This window comes from Sminthopsis crassicaudata, chromosome 2, assembly GCF_048593235.1.
Source record: "Sminthopsis crassicaudata isolate SCR6 chromosome 2, ASM4859323v1, whole genome shotgun sequence".
Lineage (NCBI taxonomy): Eukaryota > Metazoa > Chordata > Mammalia > Dasyuromorphia > Dasyuridae > Sminthopsis > Sminthopsis crassicaudata.
In genome coordinates this window covers 606197792-606215635 of record NC_133618.1, presented here as the reverse complement: position 1 = coordinate 606215635, position 17844 = coordinate 606197792, and the positions used below count along the sequence as shown (strand labels likewise).

The following is a 17844-nucleotide window of genomic DNA, read 5'->3' as shown; positions in this document are numbered from 1 at the left end:
CAGATTAAATTTGCCTTTCTGAAAATTCCACCCAGTGCTTCTAATTCTGCCCTCTAGAACCAATCCTAAACTGAAAGAATTCTTGAACTTGACAATCCTGTAAACACTAAAGATAGCAGTCCCCTCCCTACCCTTACTCCTAGGCTTCTCTTCTTTAGGCCAAACAATCTCAGTTCTTTCAATTAATGGTCTCAAAGTCCTTAATTACTCAGGTGATCCCATTCAAAATGCTCTTCAGTTTATCAAAGTCCTTCCTAATTTGTGGTACCCAGAACGGAACACACGATTCTAGGTGTTGTCTGATCGGGGAAGAATTCAGTAGGATTATCATCTATACAATCCTGAACATTGCACGTCTATTAATGTAAGCTAATGTTATATTAAGGAGTTTGGGATGCCAAAAAACTGATGATCATTTCTAAAAAATGAAATAAATGAAATATTTATTATGATAAGAAATAATATTCATGCTTATACCAAGAAGGGGGGAAAAGTCTTCTGGGAGAGACATCCTTGATTTTATATTAAAAACATTATTCAATACTTTTTATTCGTTGGATATAAATATGGATCTATACCACATTACAAAAACATGAATATCCTTTAATCTGACCTACCTATTGCTTTCAATACTGCCCTCCCCCATGAAAAGCATCTATTTGTTTTTTTTTTCTTTTTTTTTTTTTATTCATTTTTCCAAATTATCCCCCCCCTTCCTCCACTCCCTCCCCCCGATGGCAGGTAATCCCATACATTTTACGTGTGTTACAATATAACCTAGATACAATATATGTGTGTAAATACCATTTTCTTGTTGCACATTAATTATTAGCTTCCGAAGGTATAAGTAAAAAGCATCTATTTGTAATAAAGTATTCCAAGCAATACTGTTTGTAACAGGAAAATCCTGAAAATAAATTAGATGTCCCTCAATTTGAGAATGGCAAGAATAAATCTTGGTATATGAATATAATGAATTATTACATTTCCAAATATATACAAAGCAACCCAAACAGAAGAAAGCAAGGCTAAATGAGCTATACATATAATAACCACAATGTAATAAAAAAAAAACAGTAACAACAATTAATGTTATACACATGGTAAAGAAACTCAGAAAGGATAAGGAAAATAAGGACATCTTAGCTACTGTTCTGCTCACAAAGAAAATATTGGGGATAGACTTAGTGAGTCAATAGTGGAAATTCAAGACCTACAGAATTATTGATGTTTTTTTGTTTTGTTTTGTTTTTTTGTTTTAGCTTGCATAGTGATTATTTTCTTATGTTCTTATTCTTATGTTGAGAGGTAGCATCAAGCAGCAGACAAACAGCTTCCCTTTGGAATCACAGCTGACACATTCTGGCTTAGCATCCAATTGCAGGTCATTTGATGTCTCAATATTCCAGAAAACTCTCTTACATTTCAAAAAAGTTATTAATCTGTATCTATAGAGAAAATTTCTATATCTCAAGTTCCTAACACCGATGACATCACAGGTTCATATATTTAAGTACCAGTATTTTGTTGATGAAAGTAAAGATAAAAATTATATTAAAATATTATAAAATAAATAAAACAGGAATGAATTTTAAAAAATTTAAATATTGAAAAAAATATCAGAATCGAATAATTCTATGACCCCAGGAAATAAATGTGATCTTAGATGTTATATAAATATTTAAAGATTATTCATTTTTATCCTTAAAATAAAAGTATTGAATAAGGAATGTTATCCCATACAAATACTGAGAGAGGGGGGTGGGAGGGAGAGAAGGATAGAGAGAGAGGAAGAGAGAGAGAGAGAAAAAGAGAAAAAAAGAGAGAGAAGGAAGAGAATAAGAAAGAAGGAAGTCAAGAAAGAAAGAGAATGAAAAAAAGCAGGAAATTTCACATGTTGACTGATTAAAGGAAGAAGGAATGAAGAGAGAGAGGCAAAAGGAGAATGAAGAAATAAAGAAAATAGAGGAGAGAAGAGAGGAAATAAATAAGAGCATTATTTTATCCTAGATTTAAAAACAATTAAAATATTAAATAATGGCTAGCATTTACATAGTGCCTAATATACTATATAATATATAGTCCTAAGAGCTTTCCTGATAAGACTTGGGCCAAGCTTTAAGAATACTGAATAGAGCTCATATTAAGGTTTCAAACTTAACTGAGATCAGAGTTCTTAAAACTTCAGATTTCCAAAAGAGATTTGTTCCTTTTTCCCCCCCCCCGCTTCCATCATCCTCTGACTCATTTCTGGGTTATAAAGAGAATATGTTTGAGAAAATCACTAACAAGACAGAGCCTTTAGTCAGAAAGACCTTTCTTCGATTAGGCAAAAATTCTTCCACTCCATCCCCACAAGGAAAAAGAAAAGAGCTGGGTCCAAAGAAAGGTGTCGAATTGGCCACACACAGTAAGATGGATACTGCAACTCAAAGATCCATTCAGAGATAGAGAAATATCTCCATTAACTCCAAGGTCTCACCCCTGCCCACCTTTGTCCTGATAACCTTGAACCCTTTTGGAAAAACATTTAAGGGTTGTCCTTCCCACATATACTTTCTAATTAGAGAGAAACATACCTGCTCTAGCAACCAGACTTCATGAATGCATCTGCCCGCACAAAGTAGATGCTGCTTCAATCTAGAATTGGACTGAATTAAATTGAAAAAACAGCTCCCAAACTGGTGCTGAGTGAAGCACACAGAACAGCATCAACAAGATTGTGTGATGATCAACTATAATAGACTTAGCTCTTCTCAACAGTTCAGGGATCCAAGGCAATTCTAATAAACACTTTGGATGGAAAACGCCATCCACATTCAGAGAAAACTATGGAGACTGCGAATCAAAGCATACTATTATTTTCATCTTTTTTTTCTCTTCATGATTTTTCTCTTTTGTTTTGATTTTTCTCTTCCCACATCACTCATAAAGAAATATGCAAAAAATGGACATGTTTAACTTTTAAAAATAATAATAAAATAAAAAAGCAGCCCCCAGAGAATCTAATGGTCAGGGCCACAGAAAAGCTTTCCATCATATCCATCATTAGGTCTGTTTCCAAACAAAGTATTTTCTGATCCTATGTAGACATAGTTTTCCTTTAGATTTCCTTGATTGAGCCCCACTTAACTTCTAGTCTGTCAGACATTAAAATTCATTCATTCAAGTGAACATCTCCATCAAAGGAATAAATAACAATAATAATGACCTCATTTAAATAGTGCTTTTAAATTCATCAGGTGCTTGACTCCTCACCTCAAATCTATGCTTGAGGCAGAACAGGTAAACTCCTTCAAGCCTTCCACTAGTACTGACTTTTCATAAGAAGTAGCAAGCAACTTTTTGATTACATATCGGCTAGGTGCTTTGGCTTCAGTTTTCTTAAGGGCCAGGGTCTTTGATTTCATTAGTGTGGGACAACTTCTTTCTTCAATGCACTCAACAACTTCCCTGTTATTTATTATCTTAAAAGAATTGTCTATTTTACTAAGGTATTAAATGACTTAATGACTTGTTCATGGTCACACAGCTAGTATATGTGCCAGAGTCAGCCCTTAAAATACAGTTGTTTTAGATTTTAAAGTCAGACCTTTACACTAATGCTATGTTACCTCTCCGACAGACAGATGGATAGACAGAGAGACAGATGTGTCTAGATAGATGTTTTATATTATGTCACATATAGATGTCATCTTATATGTAGATATCTTTTAAATTTTCAAACCTTCAAACACATTATTTGATCCTCTCAACAATCCTGTGAAGTAGTAGTTCCACTTCCATTTTATAGAAGAGGAATTTGAACTTGAGAGACATAAAGTCACTTCTTAAGGTCAGAAATGCTTCTCATTTTTTTCTGGCTTCAAGTGGAGCACGATAAGAAAAGCAAGTCAACTATGTATCTCAGAAGGTTTTCTATTCGAAGTTATTATCAGTAAAGTTAGCTTGTATTTTTCATTTACTAGAGTTAAATTTTTAGGAGAGGAACACCTATATCCAATAATTTGCTAAATCTTGTGGAGTTTACCTCCACATTTTCATTCATATCTGTATCCATCTCTCCACTAAAACTCTCTATTTAGTCATCATCCTACTTCAGGCCTTCAGCACTTCTCTCCTGCACTATTGTGATAATAGCTTCATAATCTATTCTACCTTATTCTGGTCGTTCCCCCTTCTTAAAACATAGGTCTAATCTTAACACCGGCTTCCAATTTGGCATAGGATAAAATGAAAAATCCTCTGGTATTCAGAATCCTTTTCAATATAACTATCTTTCCAGGTTCGTTGTATATTACTCTTTCTCATATGCTAGGTTGCATCCAGGCTTGCCATATTTGACCTTCACCCTTCCACTTCTTTGCCTTGGAACTGTCTGCCCTCCCTATGCCAGGAATTCATTCCCTCCTTACTTTTGACACATAATTTCTAGCTTTCTTCAACGGCTACTTCCCACCAAAGTCTTCTTCCCGGATAGGTATACATTTTACAGCTATACACCCACATACCTTTTTTTGTCTTTGCGCAGGTTTGACACAATAAATGAATGAATAAAGGGACATGCTTAAAGCACATTTTATAAGCAAGGGAGAGAGAAAAAGCAAAAAGAAAAATCCAATCTGAGTAGAAGAAAACTATATTAGAGAGGAAGTTATGGCTACATGACAACACCTGATCATACATCTGTATATTTTAATTAGAAGATTTCAGACATCTGGATGACTGTCAGGCTGTTTTCTCCACTTTCCCATTCAATGTCATCCCCAGCCAGGACCAGCCCAGATTCATTGTGTCTATAAAGTTTTTGTAGGAAAGATACACTCTTGGCAGCGCAGTTGGAATCTGTATCTGGCCAAAGGGTTCTTATTCCCCGAGGAGAAGCAGCGTGGTGTAGGCTAGGAAAGAAAAGTATTTTACTTTAGAGCATAAGATCTCCAATCTATAGCTGGCTTTTCAAACCCAAACAAGTCAGCTCTTTTCCCTGAGTCTTTCCTCAACTGTAAAATGAGGAAAGTTGGGTCTCTCCCATCATTTAGGGCCCTTCAAAGACTGCCTCTGAATCTCTGTTGCATTTCCTCAAAGCTAAGTCCATTTCCTTGAATACAACTCTCTCCTTCTCCCTCCCCACCCCCTAGATTAATTGAAATGACTATTCACAGCTGTGAAGCCAAGGAAGCACTTGAATGATGGTGTTGAAAGTGAATAGATCCTTTTGGACTCATTCTATCAATAACTTAGTCTATCAGAAATGATTTCCTCTTTTCCCACCAGAAATAGTTCTTATCACCTTCCTGAGTTGGAGAGACCATAAAAACTAACCAAAAGAAATCTTAGGCAATTATTCTTCATCAAAAATCCTCCCCACAGAGCTGGCAGTCCCTGAAAGTGAGGCTGTTTATCAAGTCAAAGTACATGGTGCACTGAAATCAATATCCTATTAAGTGAGCGAGGGCTTTGAATATCAAAGACCAATGGACTGGATCGTTTGGGCTATAAGAACATGACCCAGAGGATTAATCACACACTGTCATGCAGAAATTGGGGCAATTCTCCCAATCATTAACGTGCTGCTTACAGAAATGTGCTCTGTTGTTTGTCTTTCTGCTAAATGATAACCGTTTTCAAGTTGGATCTCCTGATAAAACAGTTAAAAACAAGACCAGAGCTGTGTTGTAAAGGTCATACATGCTGATTCAACATTAAATAGCCAGGAGGCAAACAAATAAAAAATGCTTGGATTGTGGGCAGGATTCATACATTATTAATAACACAGCTGAAATGTGGGTACGGAAATGGATGATTGTGGGATCTTCTCCACCCAGGTTGGGAAAATAAAAACCAGTTCTGAATCCTCCACTTGTGTTCAACATAAATGCTTATGGATCTGATGGAGAACGAAGTGGGGGGCTGGAATTTTCCCCACATCTAGTCTGAAGTTCCATAAAGTCTTTGTCAAAACTCCCAACTCTGTGGTAATTTTGGTTTAGTGTATCTCCCCAATTGACTTCAATTCCTTCACTTCTAAAAATTAAATCATAAAAGATCATAAATGAATAAGGTCACCTAATACCATAGAGGGAGGCAATAAATGCTAGAGAAGGGATTCAAACCTGTCACCTGTAATGACAGCAAGACTACTCTTCTGCTATATCATACCTACTCCCACCATCTTCCCAGCATTAGATTAAGAAATCTTTAAGATTCCATTCAACCCAATATAGCCAACATTGTCTGCCACATGCTAAAAACTGTGCAGTTACAAGACAAAATGAAAAAGAGTTCCTGCCCTCCAGTAGCTTATGGTTTACTGCTCTATGAATTTTGGATATGCTGAAATAGGGAAATGTTCTTGTGTGATAGAATAGCCTTCATTAAAATCCAGATTCCACTAGCCTGTATTTCTATTGACAATTGAGAGTCCCACAGTCTTTCTCTCCCTCCCTCCCCAATTCTCATGGTATTTGTGAGTCATAAACATTAACCAGGGGTTATCTCCAGGACCAACGCACACACATTGATTTCAGAATTGCTTTAATTCAATAATCAGCTCACAAACTTCTTGTTCTCTAAGAATTATTTTCAGCCTAAAACCAATTATGACCTTTGAAATAAGTAATACAACTCCCTTCAAAGACAGTACATAGAGGAGGCTAGGGCTGGCCAACCCCATGGTTTCTGATGGAGGGTCAGGGAGACTCTGGGCTGGATCAGAAAAACCAGAAAAGAAATTTGAAGGACCTTAAGGAGTGAGGGATTCTGGACTGATGCTTAGGAGATCTGGTATCTAGTTTTAGCTCTATCATTAAGAATTGGTTGGCATTAGACAAATCATTCAATCTCTCTGTTTGGTTCCTTCATCTGTCAAATGGGGCTGAGCCCTAAAGTAATTTCTAATCCCTGAAGTCTCTAATAAATATGAACACTGCTTTAAACTTCAAAGCCTGACCCCCATGAGGAAACCTAAGGATATAAGATGGAACAGCTCCAAGCAGACCCATCACCACTTTCCAAGTTGCCCACTGTGCTGCCCACTCCCTCTTGGGAATCTTAACAAACCCAGAGGGATTTTGATGCTCCCCCTCCTCAGTTCTCTTTAATCCAAGCTATCCTAATTCTTATTTGCAGAATCAGAACTTCATTTCAGGAGAAACAGATCTAAAGGATTCCAATGCTATAGCACACCATGAGGTGAAAGGGGTGGGGGCAATGTTCTCCTGTCTCATCTCTTGCAGTGCACTCTCCCAGTCAGTGTTTGAATAACTACAGCCAACCGAATGGAATCTTGGCCACCTCTTGCCTAAAACTAAGTGGACTAGATTGAAGGAATAAAATTGGACCTTTTAAAAATTCTTCCAGTCAATTCTCTCAAAGCTACTGCTCTCAATCACACTGATTCTGGAGCCTTTTCACTTACTGCTCACCAATACTTGCCTCCTCCTCCAAATAACTTCAGTCCTCATAAGCATGCTGGATTTAGCTCATCCATGCTCAGATACCTCACCCACATATTCATTCTATCCTTTAATCTGTATACCCATCCATCATCCAGTCCTTTATGACTGATCATTTAAGTAAAAGCAAAGTGGCTAATTTTAATGAAAAGCTTCCAAGGCCAGGATACTGGGCTGGTATCCAAAGGCTTTGCCTCTCACCCACAAAATCAGAGAAGAGAGGTAAGGGACGAGCATTTATTAACAATAGTGCCTCCCATGTGCCAGGCACATTTACAAGTGCCAAGCTTTTTACAAGTGAGGAAACTGAGGCAGAGGTAAAATGACTTGCCCAGGTCACACAGCTGAGGCTAGATTTGAATGTAGGTCTTTCTGTTTACAGACTGTACCATCCTATCCATTATACCAATTAGTTATCTCTAGACACAGTCTAATGCCTAGCTGCTGAGTTTCTCAGGCTGAGGGGAAACTATATAGTGATCAGAAAAGCTGTTGAGATCTTGGACTGTATTCACAAAAGCACAGCTTCCAGGAATGATGTATTAATAGTCCTCTGTGTACTCTGACCTGGTCAAACCACAGCTGAAGTATAATCTTTAAATCTGGGCACCACAAGGCATTGACAAACTGGAGTATCCAACTAGGAAGGCCAACCAGGATGGTGAAGGGCTTTTAGCCATGGTCATATGAGGACTAATTGGAAAAAAACTGGGATGTTTAGTTTGAACAAGACAGGGAAAGGAGATAAGATAATTGTCTTCAAGTACCTAAAGAATCTTCATGGATGGGAAAGAGGGATTGACTTGTTCTGTTTAGGGCAATGAAAGTTGCAAAGAGGCAAATTGGTTCTCGACTTCAGGAAAAAAACTTCCTAACAATAACAAATATAAAAATAACTTCAAACGTGGAATGAGTTTCCTCTTAATTATAAAAGAGACTGGATGGCCTCTTTAAGATAGGGTTCCTTTCAGATTAAATTCCATGGTGGCTAAAGTCCTATCCAACTGGCAAATTCATTTTGTGAACTGAAGTTACTGTCTCTCCTAGAGGTCCCTGTTTGTTCACCCCTTCACTCAGGAATCAGGTGGATTGGCCTGCTTCTGTCTGGGTCTATCCCATTTTTCTCCAGCCAGATCTTAGGTAAGTCATTTTAGAAATATAGAACTTAAAAATCTTTTGTTAGAAATTCTAGGATTTAGCATTTAAGGATAAGCTTAAAGAAGCCTAACCCTCTCATTTTACTGAGGAAGAAACTGGGACCTAGGGAGGTACAATTAGTTCATGGCTAACCTTTCTTTCTCATTAGTCTTTTCTTCTGTCTTAGAGACAGAAGCCTGCTTCCAGAAGCCTCTGACTGCAAATTGTGATGGGGAGGGGGGGGATGAAAAGGGGGCACTGTTGACATAGGCAGGTCAAGGGCAACGAAAGACCAGCCAAAGGCTCCTACCGAAAATCAATCAATACAACCTGGGTAGCTGCTGGGGAAAGGGGTGGGGGTAGGGGACGCCTAAGGGCAGGTCCACTCACTTTCAGTTCTGTTCTTCACCTTTCTCTTTCTAAACATACTGACCACTTATCAGAGGGTTCCCAGAATTGTAGCTTTCATTTGCCCCAAGGCCACTTTCTCAATAATTGCCATTAGTCTTGCCCAAGTAAAATCTCCTACACACACACACACACACACACACACACACACACACACACACCAATTAACATTCTCCTGGAAAGGTGATAGGCTAAACCCATTTTCACACATCTGCATAAAGTGACCGGAAGGACTAGTATTGGGCAAATACAAATATAAATCCTCCACTGAACCAACACCTCAGAACTAATAAAAATCCAGTCCTTAGCCAGAACTTGGTTCAGCCTAGTCTCATTCAAAGAACTCTGTAGATTTTGACAAAATGAAAACAGAACACTAGGAAGCTTCCCCTTGGGTCAATCTAGCAATGAAATTTGTTTTATAGACACATCTGTCTCTTTAAAAAAGACACTTGGCAGGTTGTCATAGTTGTTTCACTGGATTTTTTTTTTTTTGACAGTCAAGTATGTACACAATATAAACAATGAACATAAAACCTCAAAGAATTATCTACAATCTACATATATATAATTCAAGCTGCTACTTTGAGTATATTTGGGATTAGTTTTGGTAACTTGTGTGTCAGTTTCTCCTCAATGTTCTGTCACCCTTTATCACAGTTTCTTGTCAATAGCTATTGGAAGATTACCAACCGAGCTGAAGGCAGCATCTTAACCAGAGTATTTTACCAACAAAGGAGCAGGATTAACAGGCAAGTATCTGAAATGATTCCAAGTTTAACCAGGTTTAAGACAGGTGCTACAAGACTTTTAGATAAAAGTAAAAAAAAGGAGTCAACTTTTTAAAAGTGACAGCCAGGTGACCTGGATTCGAGTCCTGGGAGATTTCACAACAAGGAATCTCCTATGGTGATCTTAAGTCTGTATTAGGAAAGGCATCAATACAGAAAGTCTATTTAAACCTGTCAAGTTACATATCCTGTTTTTTGTTTTTTTTAATTAAATCAAGAAATTGGTAATCTGGTTGTGGCAATTTACTTGGGGAAGTAAGCTTAATCATTGCAAAATCAATTTTAGCATAACAACTTAAAAATCAAAACTTGCTTCTTTAGGAAAAAAAAAAAAAAAATCAAGGTTAACGTGTAACTGTTAACTAGCCAAAGCACCAGATTGTTTAGTTTTCTGACAGGAGAGAAAGTGAATTTCCTTTGGTTCTCCCCCCCATCCCCTTCCCTCAGCTCTTCTATAGAGATCTTCCAATTAAAAGAAAATAAAAGATATAATTTCCAAGTCCAGTTTTGTTCAGGTTCCAGATGTCCACTCATCATCATCCTGCCTGGTAATAGCTTTTATCCCCCTCAATGTCCACTTCTTGCTCGGAATCCTCTGAAATCTCGGAGTCCAGATCTCCCTGAGAAGCAGGGGAGGGAGCACACTGTGCACTGTCCAGGGAAATGTCTTTTATCTGCTCGCTGGGCAAACAGCTATCTTGTCTCTGATCACAGTGACGGTCTGGATTTTCCAATTCTTCTTTTTTGTTTTGAGGGTTTTCCTATACAAAAGGAATAAAAATGGAATAGGATATGGAATAATGAAAAATGGACTATATAATTTTGGCCTTAGAACTCATGCCTGATCTTTACCACCAGGTCTTGTTAAGAAATATTCGGTTATTGGTAGCTTACTGAGGCAGACTGTTAAAAGCTTAAAGTTTTGTTTGGGAGAGAAAAGGTCGAGTTTAACACATTCTTCTCTCCCTAGCAGCTCCTGCCATCCTCATGGAAATTATTCCTTATCTACTCATCTATTTACATTTTTGTTCCCCTCCCATGAGAAAATGAACTCCCAGAGGGCTGGGACCATTTTCCATCCCCACCCCATCACCACATGTAGTTGCTTAATTAATGCTTTTTGAAAGAATGAATGAATTTTAGAGGAAGAAATCATTTTGCCAACACCAAATTGAGATTAACCCCCCCCCAAAAAAAATCCAAAGAAGTTAACAGTAATATACCACTGTAATTGAATTATACTAATTTAGCATTTAACCCCAGCTAAATGCAGTGGTTTCAACATTGTCTGAAGAAATTATTTTTAAAAGTACAATCTCTAGGGTTTTCTCCTCCTTTCTGCCATCACTAGAGGCATTAACAGGATTTATCTACTTAAAATAATATGGTAGCACACTAAAATAATTTCAGAATATTTTCAAAATAATTAGAGTCTAATTTACAATTTCTTCTCGGGTGAAGTTTAAACAGCCAGGATGTTTGAGCAGAGAAGTTAATGGCCTCGGGGTGGAGAGAAGGATAGTCCAACTTTATGGGAAGATTCTTGGTGGAGAAGAGGCAAAGCCCATCCACATTAATGAGAGTCAGTTATTAGATACAGATTGCACCTAGCTAAGAAAGCATTCTCTGTTTATTGAAAATCCAAAGAGGGAAAAAAAAAAAACCTGGAGGGGGGAACCCCAGTCCAAATTAATTAGGCATTACTAAGATAGGCAAAAATAAAAACAAACCCGGAGTAAAAATTGGGATCAAGATTCCCCGCCTTGAAATTAAATAAGTGAATGAATTCTGCCATCACGTGTATATGCAACATAACTATTTTATGGCTGAAATTTTCCATTTTCTACGTAACCTTGATGAGTGCAGATTGCCACAAATCTAATTCTTCCAGAAAAGTTTTAACAAACTTTGTAACCAAATTAGGATAATTGCCTTTTAATTCAGTTCAACATTCCATTCAACAAACATTAATTAAGCAACAACTCTAAGTCAAGCATGCGGTGGGCTAGAGACACAGAGACCAACCCGCTTCCTCCGTCCCTCACCTCTACCCCCACTCCCTACTCTGAGTGCCACTTAGTGAAGAGCCGAGCTTTATTCTCCCGGGAAAAAGCTTCAGTTGCATTTGTAAATCGGACAGAATATTCTCTTGCGTTTCACAACCTCCTCTTCATTTATAGCAGGGCTAAGGGGCAGGAGTTAAAAATAGTTGATATTTTCATAGTGTGTGCAGCCGATCAAATAGACTCTAAGGTGTTTGTTTCCTTCTATTTACCTACCAGTCCTGCCTGGTTTTATTATAATTGTGTCAATAGAAGAAACAATATTCTCCCCAAAGATAACTGCTTAAGTCATTTACTCGCAATTACTTTATCTTTCCTGCGTTAATTAGATAAACAACATATGGGTTTATAAAACAATTAGCGTGGTCCTTTAATAGCTAGTGTGTGAAACCCCCACCGTAATGGCCTTCGGAACTGACTGCATTAGGCGCTTTTAGCGTTAGTGCCGCCTGGCCGAGTCCGACTGGATTCCAAAAAGGCTATTTGCCTTTTTAATCAAGGTGAAGAGGCTAAATAGCCTCGGGGATGACTTTTGCATACAACCCAGAATAGGTATCCCGTTAGAAGATAAGATCATTAAAAGAATTATTGCTATAGTAACAAGACCTCGCCTCTTACCTGCTTTAGCCTTCTCCACTTGGCTCGCCGATTCTGAAACCAGGTTTTAACCTAGAAAGAGAGAAAGGGACCCGTTGCTACACGTTCGGGATGCAGATCTTCGAGAAGATCCTTTAAAGGGGTATTTGGAAAGGGGCGCGGAAGAATTTTGGGGTCAGAGGACATGACTAGTTGCTGCAAGGTAGTGGTGTAAACTTAATTCTGAAGGGCTTATATGAAAAATCTTATCCATACCCAGAGAAGGAACCGATTGTGTCTGAATATAGAATGAATTCTCTCCCCCACCTCTCTCTCAATTTTTCTTGAAGGTTTTAAATTTTCATTAGAGTGGGAAATCTACGTTTTCCTAAACAACTTGATTTTTATAGAAATGTTTTGCATAACTTCACATATGGTTTCTCAATTATGAGTGGGTATAAGGGAGAGAATCTAGAACTCAAAGTTTCAAAAACTAAAAATTGTTTTGAGTGTAAATGGGGGAAAATATTAAATAAATCAACCAAATTAAATTAACAAGTGTTTATAGAGCATTCTAAAAAATTCCGAGCCCACGACAGCTAGTGAAAACTTATCATCCCCATTTTACAGATGAAAAATGAGTCTTAAGAAATTTATTAAGGGCTTCAGATAATTTAAATTATCGACAGGCAATAAGCTGTACTTAAATGGTGTTTCCTTTTTTTCCATCCGCCAACTAATGTGCTTCATGGTTTATATGTAGGAAGTCAGGTTAACTTAATTTATATGCCATTTAAGGAAACAGTTGTTTAACCAAGAAAATGAGACTAAATGACATCATTTAAGATAGCAAGTCAAAGCCACAGGTGGTCTCTTGTATCTTCCTCAATATCATAATGCTTCCCTATTCATACAAGGTTATCTTGAAAGTGTCAAAATAATTTAAAGATTCGTGGTCAAGTGTTTCTCCAATATTCACCTAAATAAGATCTAAGAATCTTTAAATCAGATGCTCCCAGCCTGGACCATCCTTTCTTGCTCCTTCTTTTTCACTCAGACCCTGTTTTCCCAGAAGTTCCAAGGAATTCTGTTTCCCATCTCACCTGCCTCTCACTGAGTTGTAGCATCTTGGCAAGACGCTTCCTTTCAGGTGGGGAAAGATATTTCTGGGTCTCAAACTTCTTTTCCAGTTCGATGGTTTGATCATTGGAGAACCTTACTTGTCCTCCCTTTCTTTTGTGAAGTGGCCTCTGCATGAAGGGGCCCCAGAGAAGGGGTTTGCCTGTTGGTGAGGAGGGGGAAAAATTAGGGTCAGCGTGACCTTGACTACGAAAAGTACCAAGCCTTCCATCCTCCTTATATTTAAATTGGGATAATGGATTCCTCACTGGCCTCTTTCTGCAGTGGTCATAGAGGGAAATAATTACAGCAGTAATACACAGTACTTTAATTTGTACCAAATTATTTCCTGACAACAATCTGAAGTAATTTATTTCCATTATATCAAGGGAAAATCTGAATTTCAGAAAGCTAAAGCAACTTGTCTATTGTTATAGAGTTAATTGTGGAGAGAGATTTTAACTTAAGGGACTATTGGCTCCAAATCAATGTCTCCTTGACAAGCAGAGTGTATATACTTATTTTTCTCTTTATTTAAACAAATTCTAGGGATTCTGAATGACAAGTTATTTAGCTACAATCTAGTGTCATTCTTGACTACACACACAGTTTGATGAATTACAACTCGTATTTATATATCAATTATACATCCATTACCTAATTTGAGTGCTGGTGTCAAAAGTTCGGCTGGGATCCTAACAATGTCACTTACGATGTTAGTAACTATCCTGATTTATTTTTTGAAGTCCCAACTAAAACCAGATTTTCAGCAGAAAGTTCTCCTAGAATTCTTAATTCTAGTACCTTCTCTCTTTTAATTATTTCCTATTTATCTTGTCTGTATATGTTAGCTTGCTCGTTGTCTCCCCCCATTAAATTTATGAGCTACTTGAGGGCCGGAGCTCTCTTGCTTCTTTTTGTCTCAGCGCTTAGTTTAGTGCCTGACTGGCGGTAGGTGCTTAGTAAATATTTATTAACTGGCTGGCAGTATAATTTCTGTTTGGCAATTTACTAGAATTCAATTACCAAAGCGTTGCATTTCTCTTCAAGTCTCAATTTCTTCATCTGAGTATTTTCAATACCGAATTCTAAACATCTGAGGAAACCGATTGCATGAGATGTTAATATTCTTACTCCTCCCCAAGCTCACAGTAGCACTCATCTGCCAAAGACTGAGCAGGATTTAAATACGCTGTGGGGATTGACTCTCATACCCAAACCTCCAGAAGTGATCCCTTACACTATTTCTCTATGAGGGGCTAACGAAGACTTGTGAAGAATGAAAAAAAGCTTCTCCCGTTAAGGTTCTTCTGCGATTAAGATTTGGCTCGCCTGCGTACCAGGGTTCACCAAGAAGTTTCAATCTTCTTTAAGAGATTCTTGACTTCTCTGATTTCACACCAGGCTCTCAGAGGAGGCCAGTTAAAGTCACCCCTAGGGCTATGGCAACATTTCCGTCAATGTGTTTCCTGTTGGTCTATCTCGAAAAACCCCATGCTTCCTTCTGCTCTTTCACAGTCGTAACCCAAGGAAACTCTGTGCAAACGTCCTCCCCGAGTGCCAGCCTCAGAGATCCCAGGGAGTCAGTTCCAGCGAGGCTGGAGACACAACGTAATCTAACTAATCTAGCGTAGTCCAACCCAGAAGTTTTCTCTGAAGCAGCTGAGATGGTTAGGAGTGGAGGTCTCTTGAAGCAGTTATTTATGTATCCACTCCTTTAATTTTTCTTTCACAGCGAAGGGCTGTACCATTTGTGAAAAAATTAGTCTGTTTCCCCCTGCGGCCTGATTCTGCATTTTAACAACGCATCCGCGAAAAGCAGTATATAGATTCAGGCAAAATTGTGGCAAGTTTCTTGGGACTAGCGCCCGAGTTAAACTCAGTAAAAATCACTGCCCAATATGCCTGCAAATGGCACGGACCAGTAAGCAGGCCAAATTAAACGTAACCTTCTGGGGCGTGCAGGCTACTGGGCGCCGGCCTCGCTCAGGTCCAGATTCCTGTGCTCTTGGGTCCGTCCGTCCCGTCGGTCTGCGTCTAAAACCTTTGAAAATCTAGCATTGTTTTTCGAGATTTTGCTTGCGTCAGCCTACAGACTGGTGCAAAACAGCCTCAAAAAAAAAAAAAAAAAAAAAAGGAAGCAACTGGTTATTTTAGCTGCCATAAAGTCACATCCCACACAGAGGAAATGAACAATATCAGAAAAACGGATCCCGGCTATCAGAAGTCGAGTGTTTCCTGAATTTGTCTGTATTGAGGATGTCGATAAAATAATCAGCAGTGTGCACGACTCCCGGGGAAGGGGCTGCTCCATGCAGCCAGGAAAACACTTAACAGCTTCTGAAACCAGATTTACTCCTATCGAGAACTCAAGATTTCCTGTATGAACGGAAAGGGTCAGGCTCTTTTCGCTGCACAAACTTGTTGAACCAAGTCCAGCCTTGTAAGCACCAGGGCTGCCTGAGGCTATCAATGCCACGAGGGAATCGGGGGCTCGCTTGAACCCACTTAATTTCGTGCACCTCTTCGTTTCTCCCATAGCTCTCTCAAACCGGCCCCGCCGAGCCTCCCCATATATCCTTCCCCCATGGAGAACCGACTACAACGAACGCAAGAAAATGTTAAGTTCTCGGCACCAAAAACGCGCCGCTAAGCCCCAGTCCAGCTACTACCCCGAGGGGACCCCTGCGGGCACCCAGTTGGGTTTCGACCACACACTGCCACTACCTATTTATCATAGGGTCAGTGGACGATGTGCAGGAAAACCAATCTGAGTCACCGGTGTGGTCAGAGTCCTGACTAAGACCTAGCAAGACATGAGAGAGGGTGGTCCAGCCGGGCCAGCCCCTGCTCCCTTCCCTGGGCCGCTCGCCGAGAGGCCGAGGCTGCCGTTTTCTATGGCTTTCTCTATAACTTTCAATTGCTTGCTCCTGCCCGCCCACGCCCTCGCTAGGGACCAGCGCCAACGCCCCAGAGCTGCCGCCGGCGGGTGACACTTCCCCCCACGCTGCCCCCGGCTGCCTTACCCAGGGGGTCGTGCCGGAGCAGGGCGTGCGTGTAGTCGTTCACGGTCCGGGGGAAGGGGTAGAGAGGGCCCGCGAAGGTGCCTGCCCCGTAGGTGGCGGCCAGCGCGGCCGGGTGGTGGGAGAAGGCGGGATGGATCGGCGTGGGCTCGTAGATGGGGGTCCGGTAGGAGGACACGAGGCTGGTGAAGGAGGAGTTGGGGGAAGGCAGGGTGGGAGCGGGGGCTGGAGTGGGAGCGGCGGGCGGCAGCGGGGCTCCGTGGCCCCTACCCAGGATGTTATCGATGTAGAAGGGCGTCGGGTGCACAGGCTGCAGCAGCGGAGTCGGCGCATACAAGGGGACCCCCACGGCGGCTCCGGGCCCGGAGTGCGGGTACTGCATGGCTGCCGTTTGGCTGGCTGGCAGCCCCTCTGTGAGCAGCCCTCCCGCCTCCCAGCACTACATTTATCCGGGCTTCGCGCTCCCGGCGATAGGCTCGTCCGGCTTCGGGGTGGGGCCGCCCAGTCCCTGTCCCCTTCCTGCCGCGGGGCTCGGTGGCCAATGGGGCCGGGCCCCAGAGCCGCCTCCCGCCCCTGCCCCTGGACCGCCCCCCCACTTCTGCTCCCTCCCGCAACTCTCCGCCCCCTCCCGGGATCCGAGGGGCGCCGTGCTGCCTGGTCCTCAGAAGTTGGCTGTTCGGGGCCTCCAATCCAGGTACGGGCTTGAGTCCGGTCCTCCCCGGGAGCCCAAGAAGAGGCAGTCCTAGGCTCTCCCGGTCCGCATCCCGAGCCCCTCGTCGTGCCCCGAGGGGAGAGCTCAGGAGGGCAAGTGGTAAAAAGGGAAGGGCTGGGTGGGGAAGCGCCCAGCCGTAGCTCCCAACCCTGCGGCCCGGGCGGAGCCATCCACCTCGAGGACTGGGGTGGACCATTTTTACAAGGACGAGTTCTGGGCCAGGACCTGAGCAACCAACTGTCTTTGGGTCTGGAGCAGCATGGAAGTGGGAGATGTTTCAGAATCGCCCCGATGTCTTGGGTCCACGCCGTGGGACCTCCGCCTGTACAATCCACCATCCTCAGTTGAAGTTCCCGCAGTCGAGAGCTCCTGTTGGGGAAGGGACATTGTTGCGCTCCTGGTCGGGGCTGGGATACGGGCAACTGTCCTGGGCAGGCGGGGGTTCAGCGCCTTGCCACGACTTTTCCCAAGCAAGACTTGGTTGGAGTAATGGAGTGGAAGGGAGGGGGAAGGGGCCACTGTTTAAATGAGAGACATTAAAACTAAGTCACAGACGCCTTG

General features: G+C 41.0%; 1 protein-coding gene across 1 annotated transcript; it reads right to left on the bottom strand.

Annotated features, from left to right (window-relative positions):
* Positions 1–9467: 9467 nt before the first annotated feature.
* Positions 9468–17024, bottom strand: HHEX (hematopoietically expressed homeobox). Its single transcript, XM_074295875.1, has 4 exons — positions 16575–17024; positions 13533–13711; positions 12472–12522; positions 9468–10551 (listed from the first exon to the last, which is right to left on the bottom strand). Exons 1-4 carry the CDS (start codon positions 16951–16953, stop codon positions 10327–10329), a joined length of 834 nt encoding a protein of 277 aa, XP_074151976.1. The 5' UTR covers positions 16954–17024; the 3' UTR covers positions 9468–10326.
* Positions 17025–17844: the final 820 nt, after the last annotated feature.

Excerpts from the sequence above, each read along its gene's own strand:
- HHEX (XM_074295875.1), bottom strand. The coding sequence starts at position 16,953 with ATGCAGTACCCGCACTCCGGGCCCGGAGCCGCCGTGGGGGTCCCCTTG. Across the intron at positions 13,712-16,574 it reads GCTCCGGCACGACCCCCTGG|GCAAACCCCTTCTCTGGGGC; the intron begins GTAAGGCAGCCG and ends CCTCACCAACAG. Across the intron at positions 12,523-13,532 it reads TACAACTCAGTGAGAGGCAG|GTTAAAACCTGGTTTCAGAA; the intron begins GTGAGATGGGAA and ends CTCTCTTTCTAG.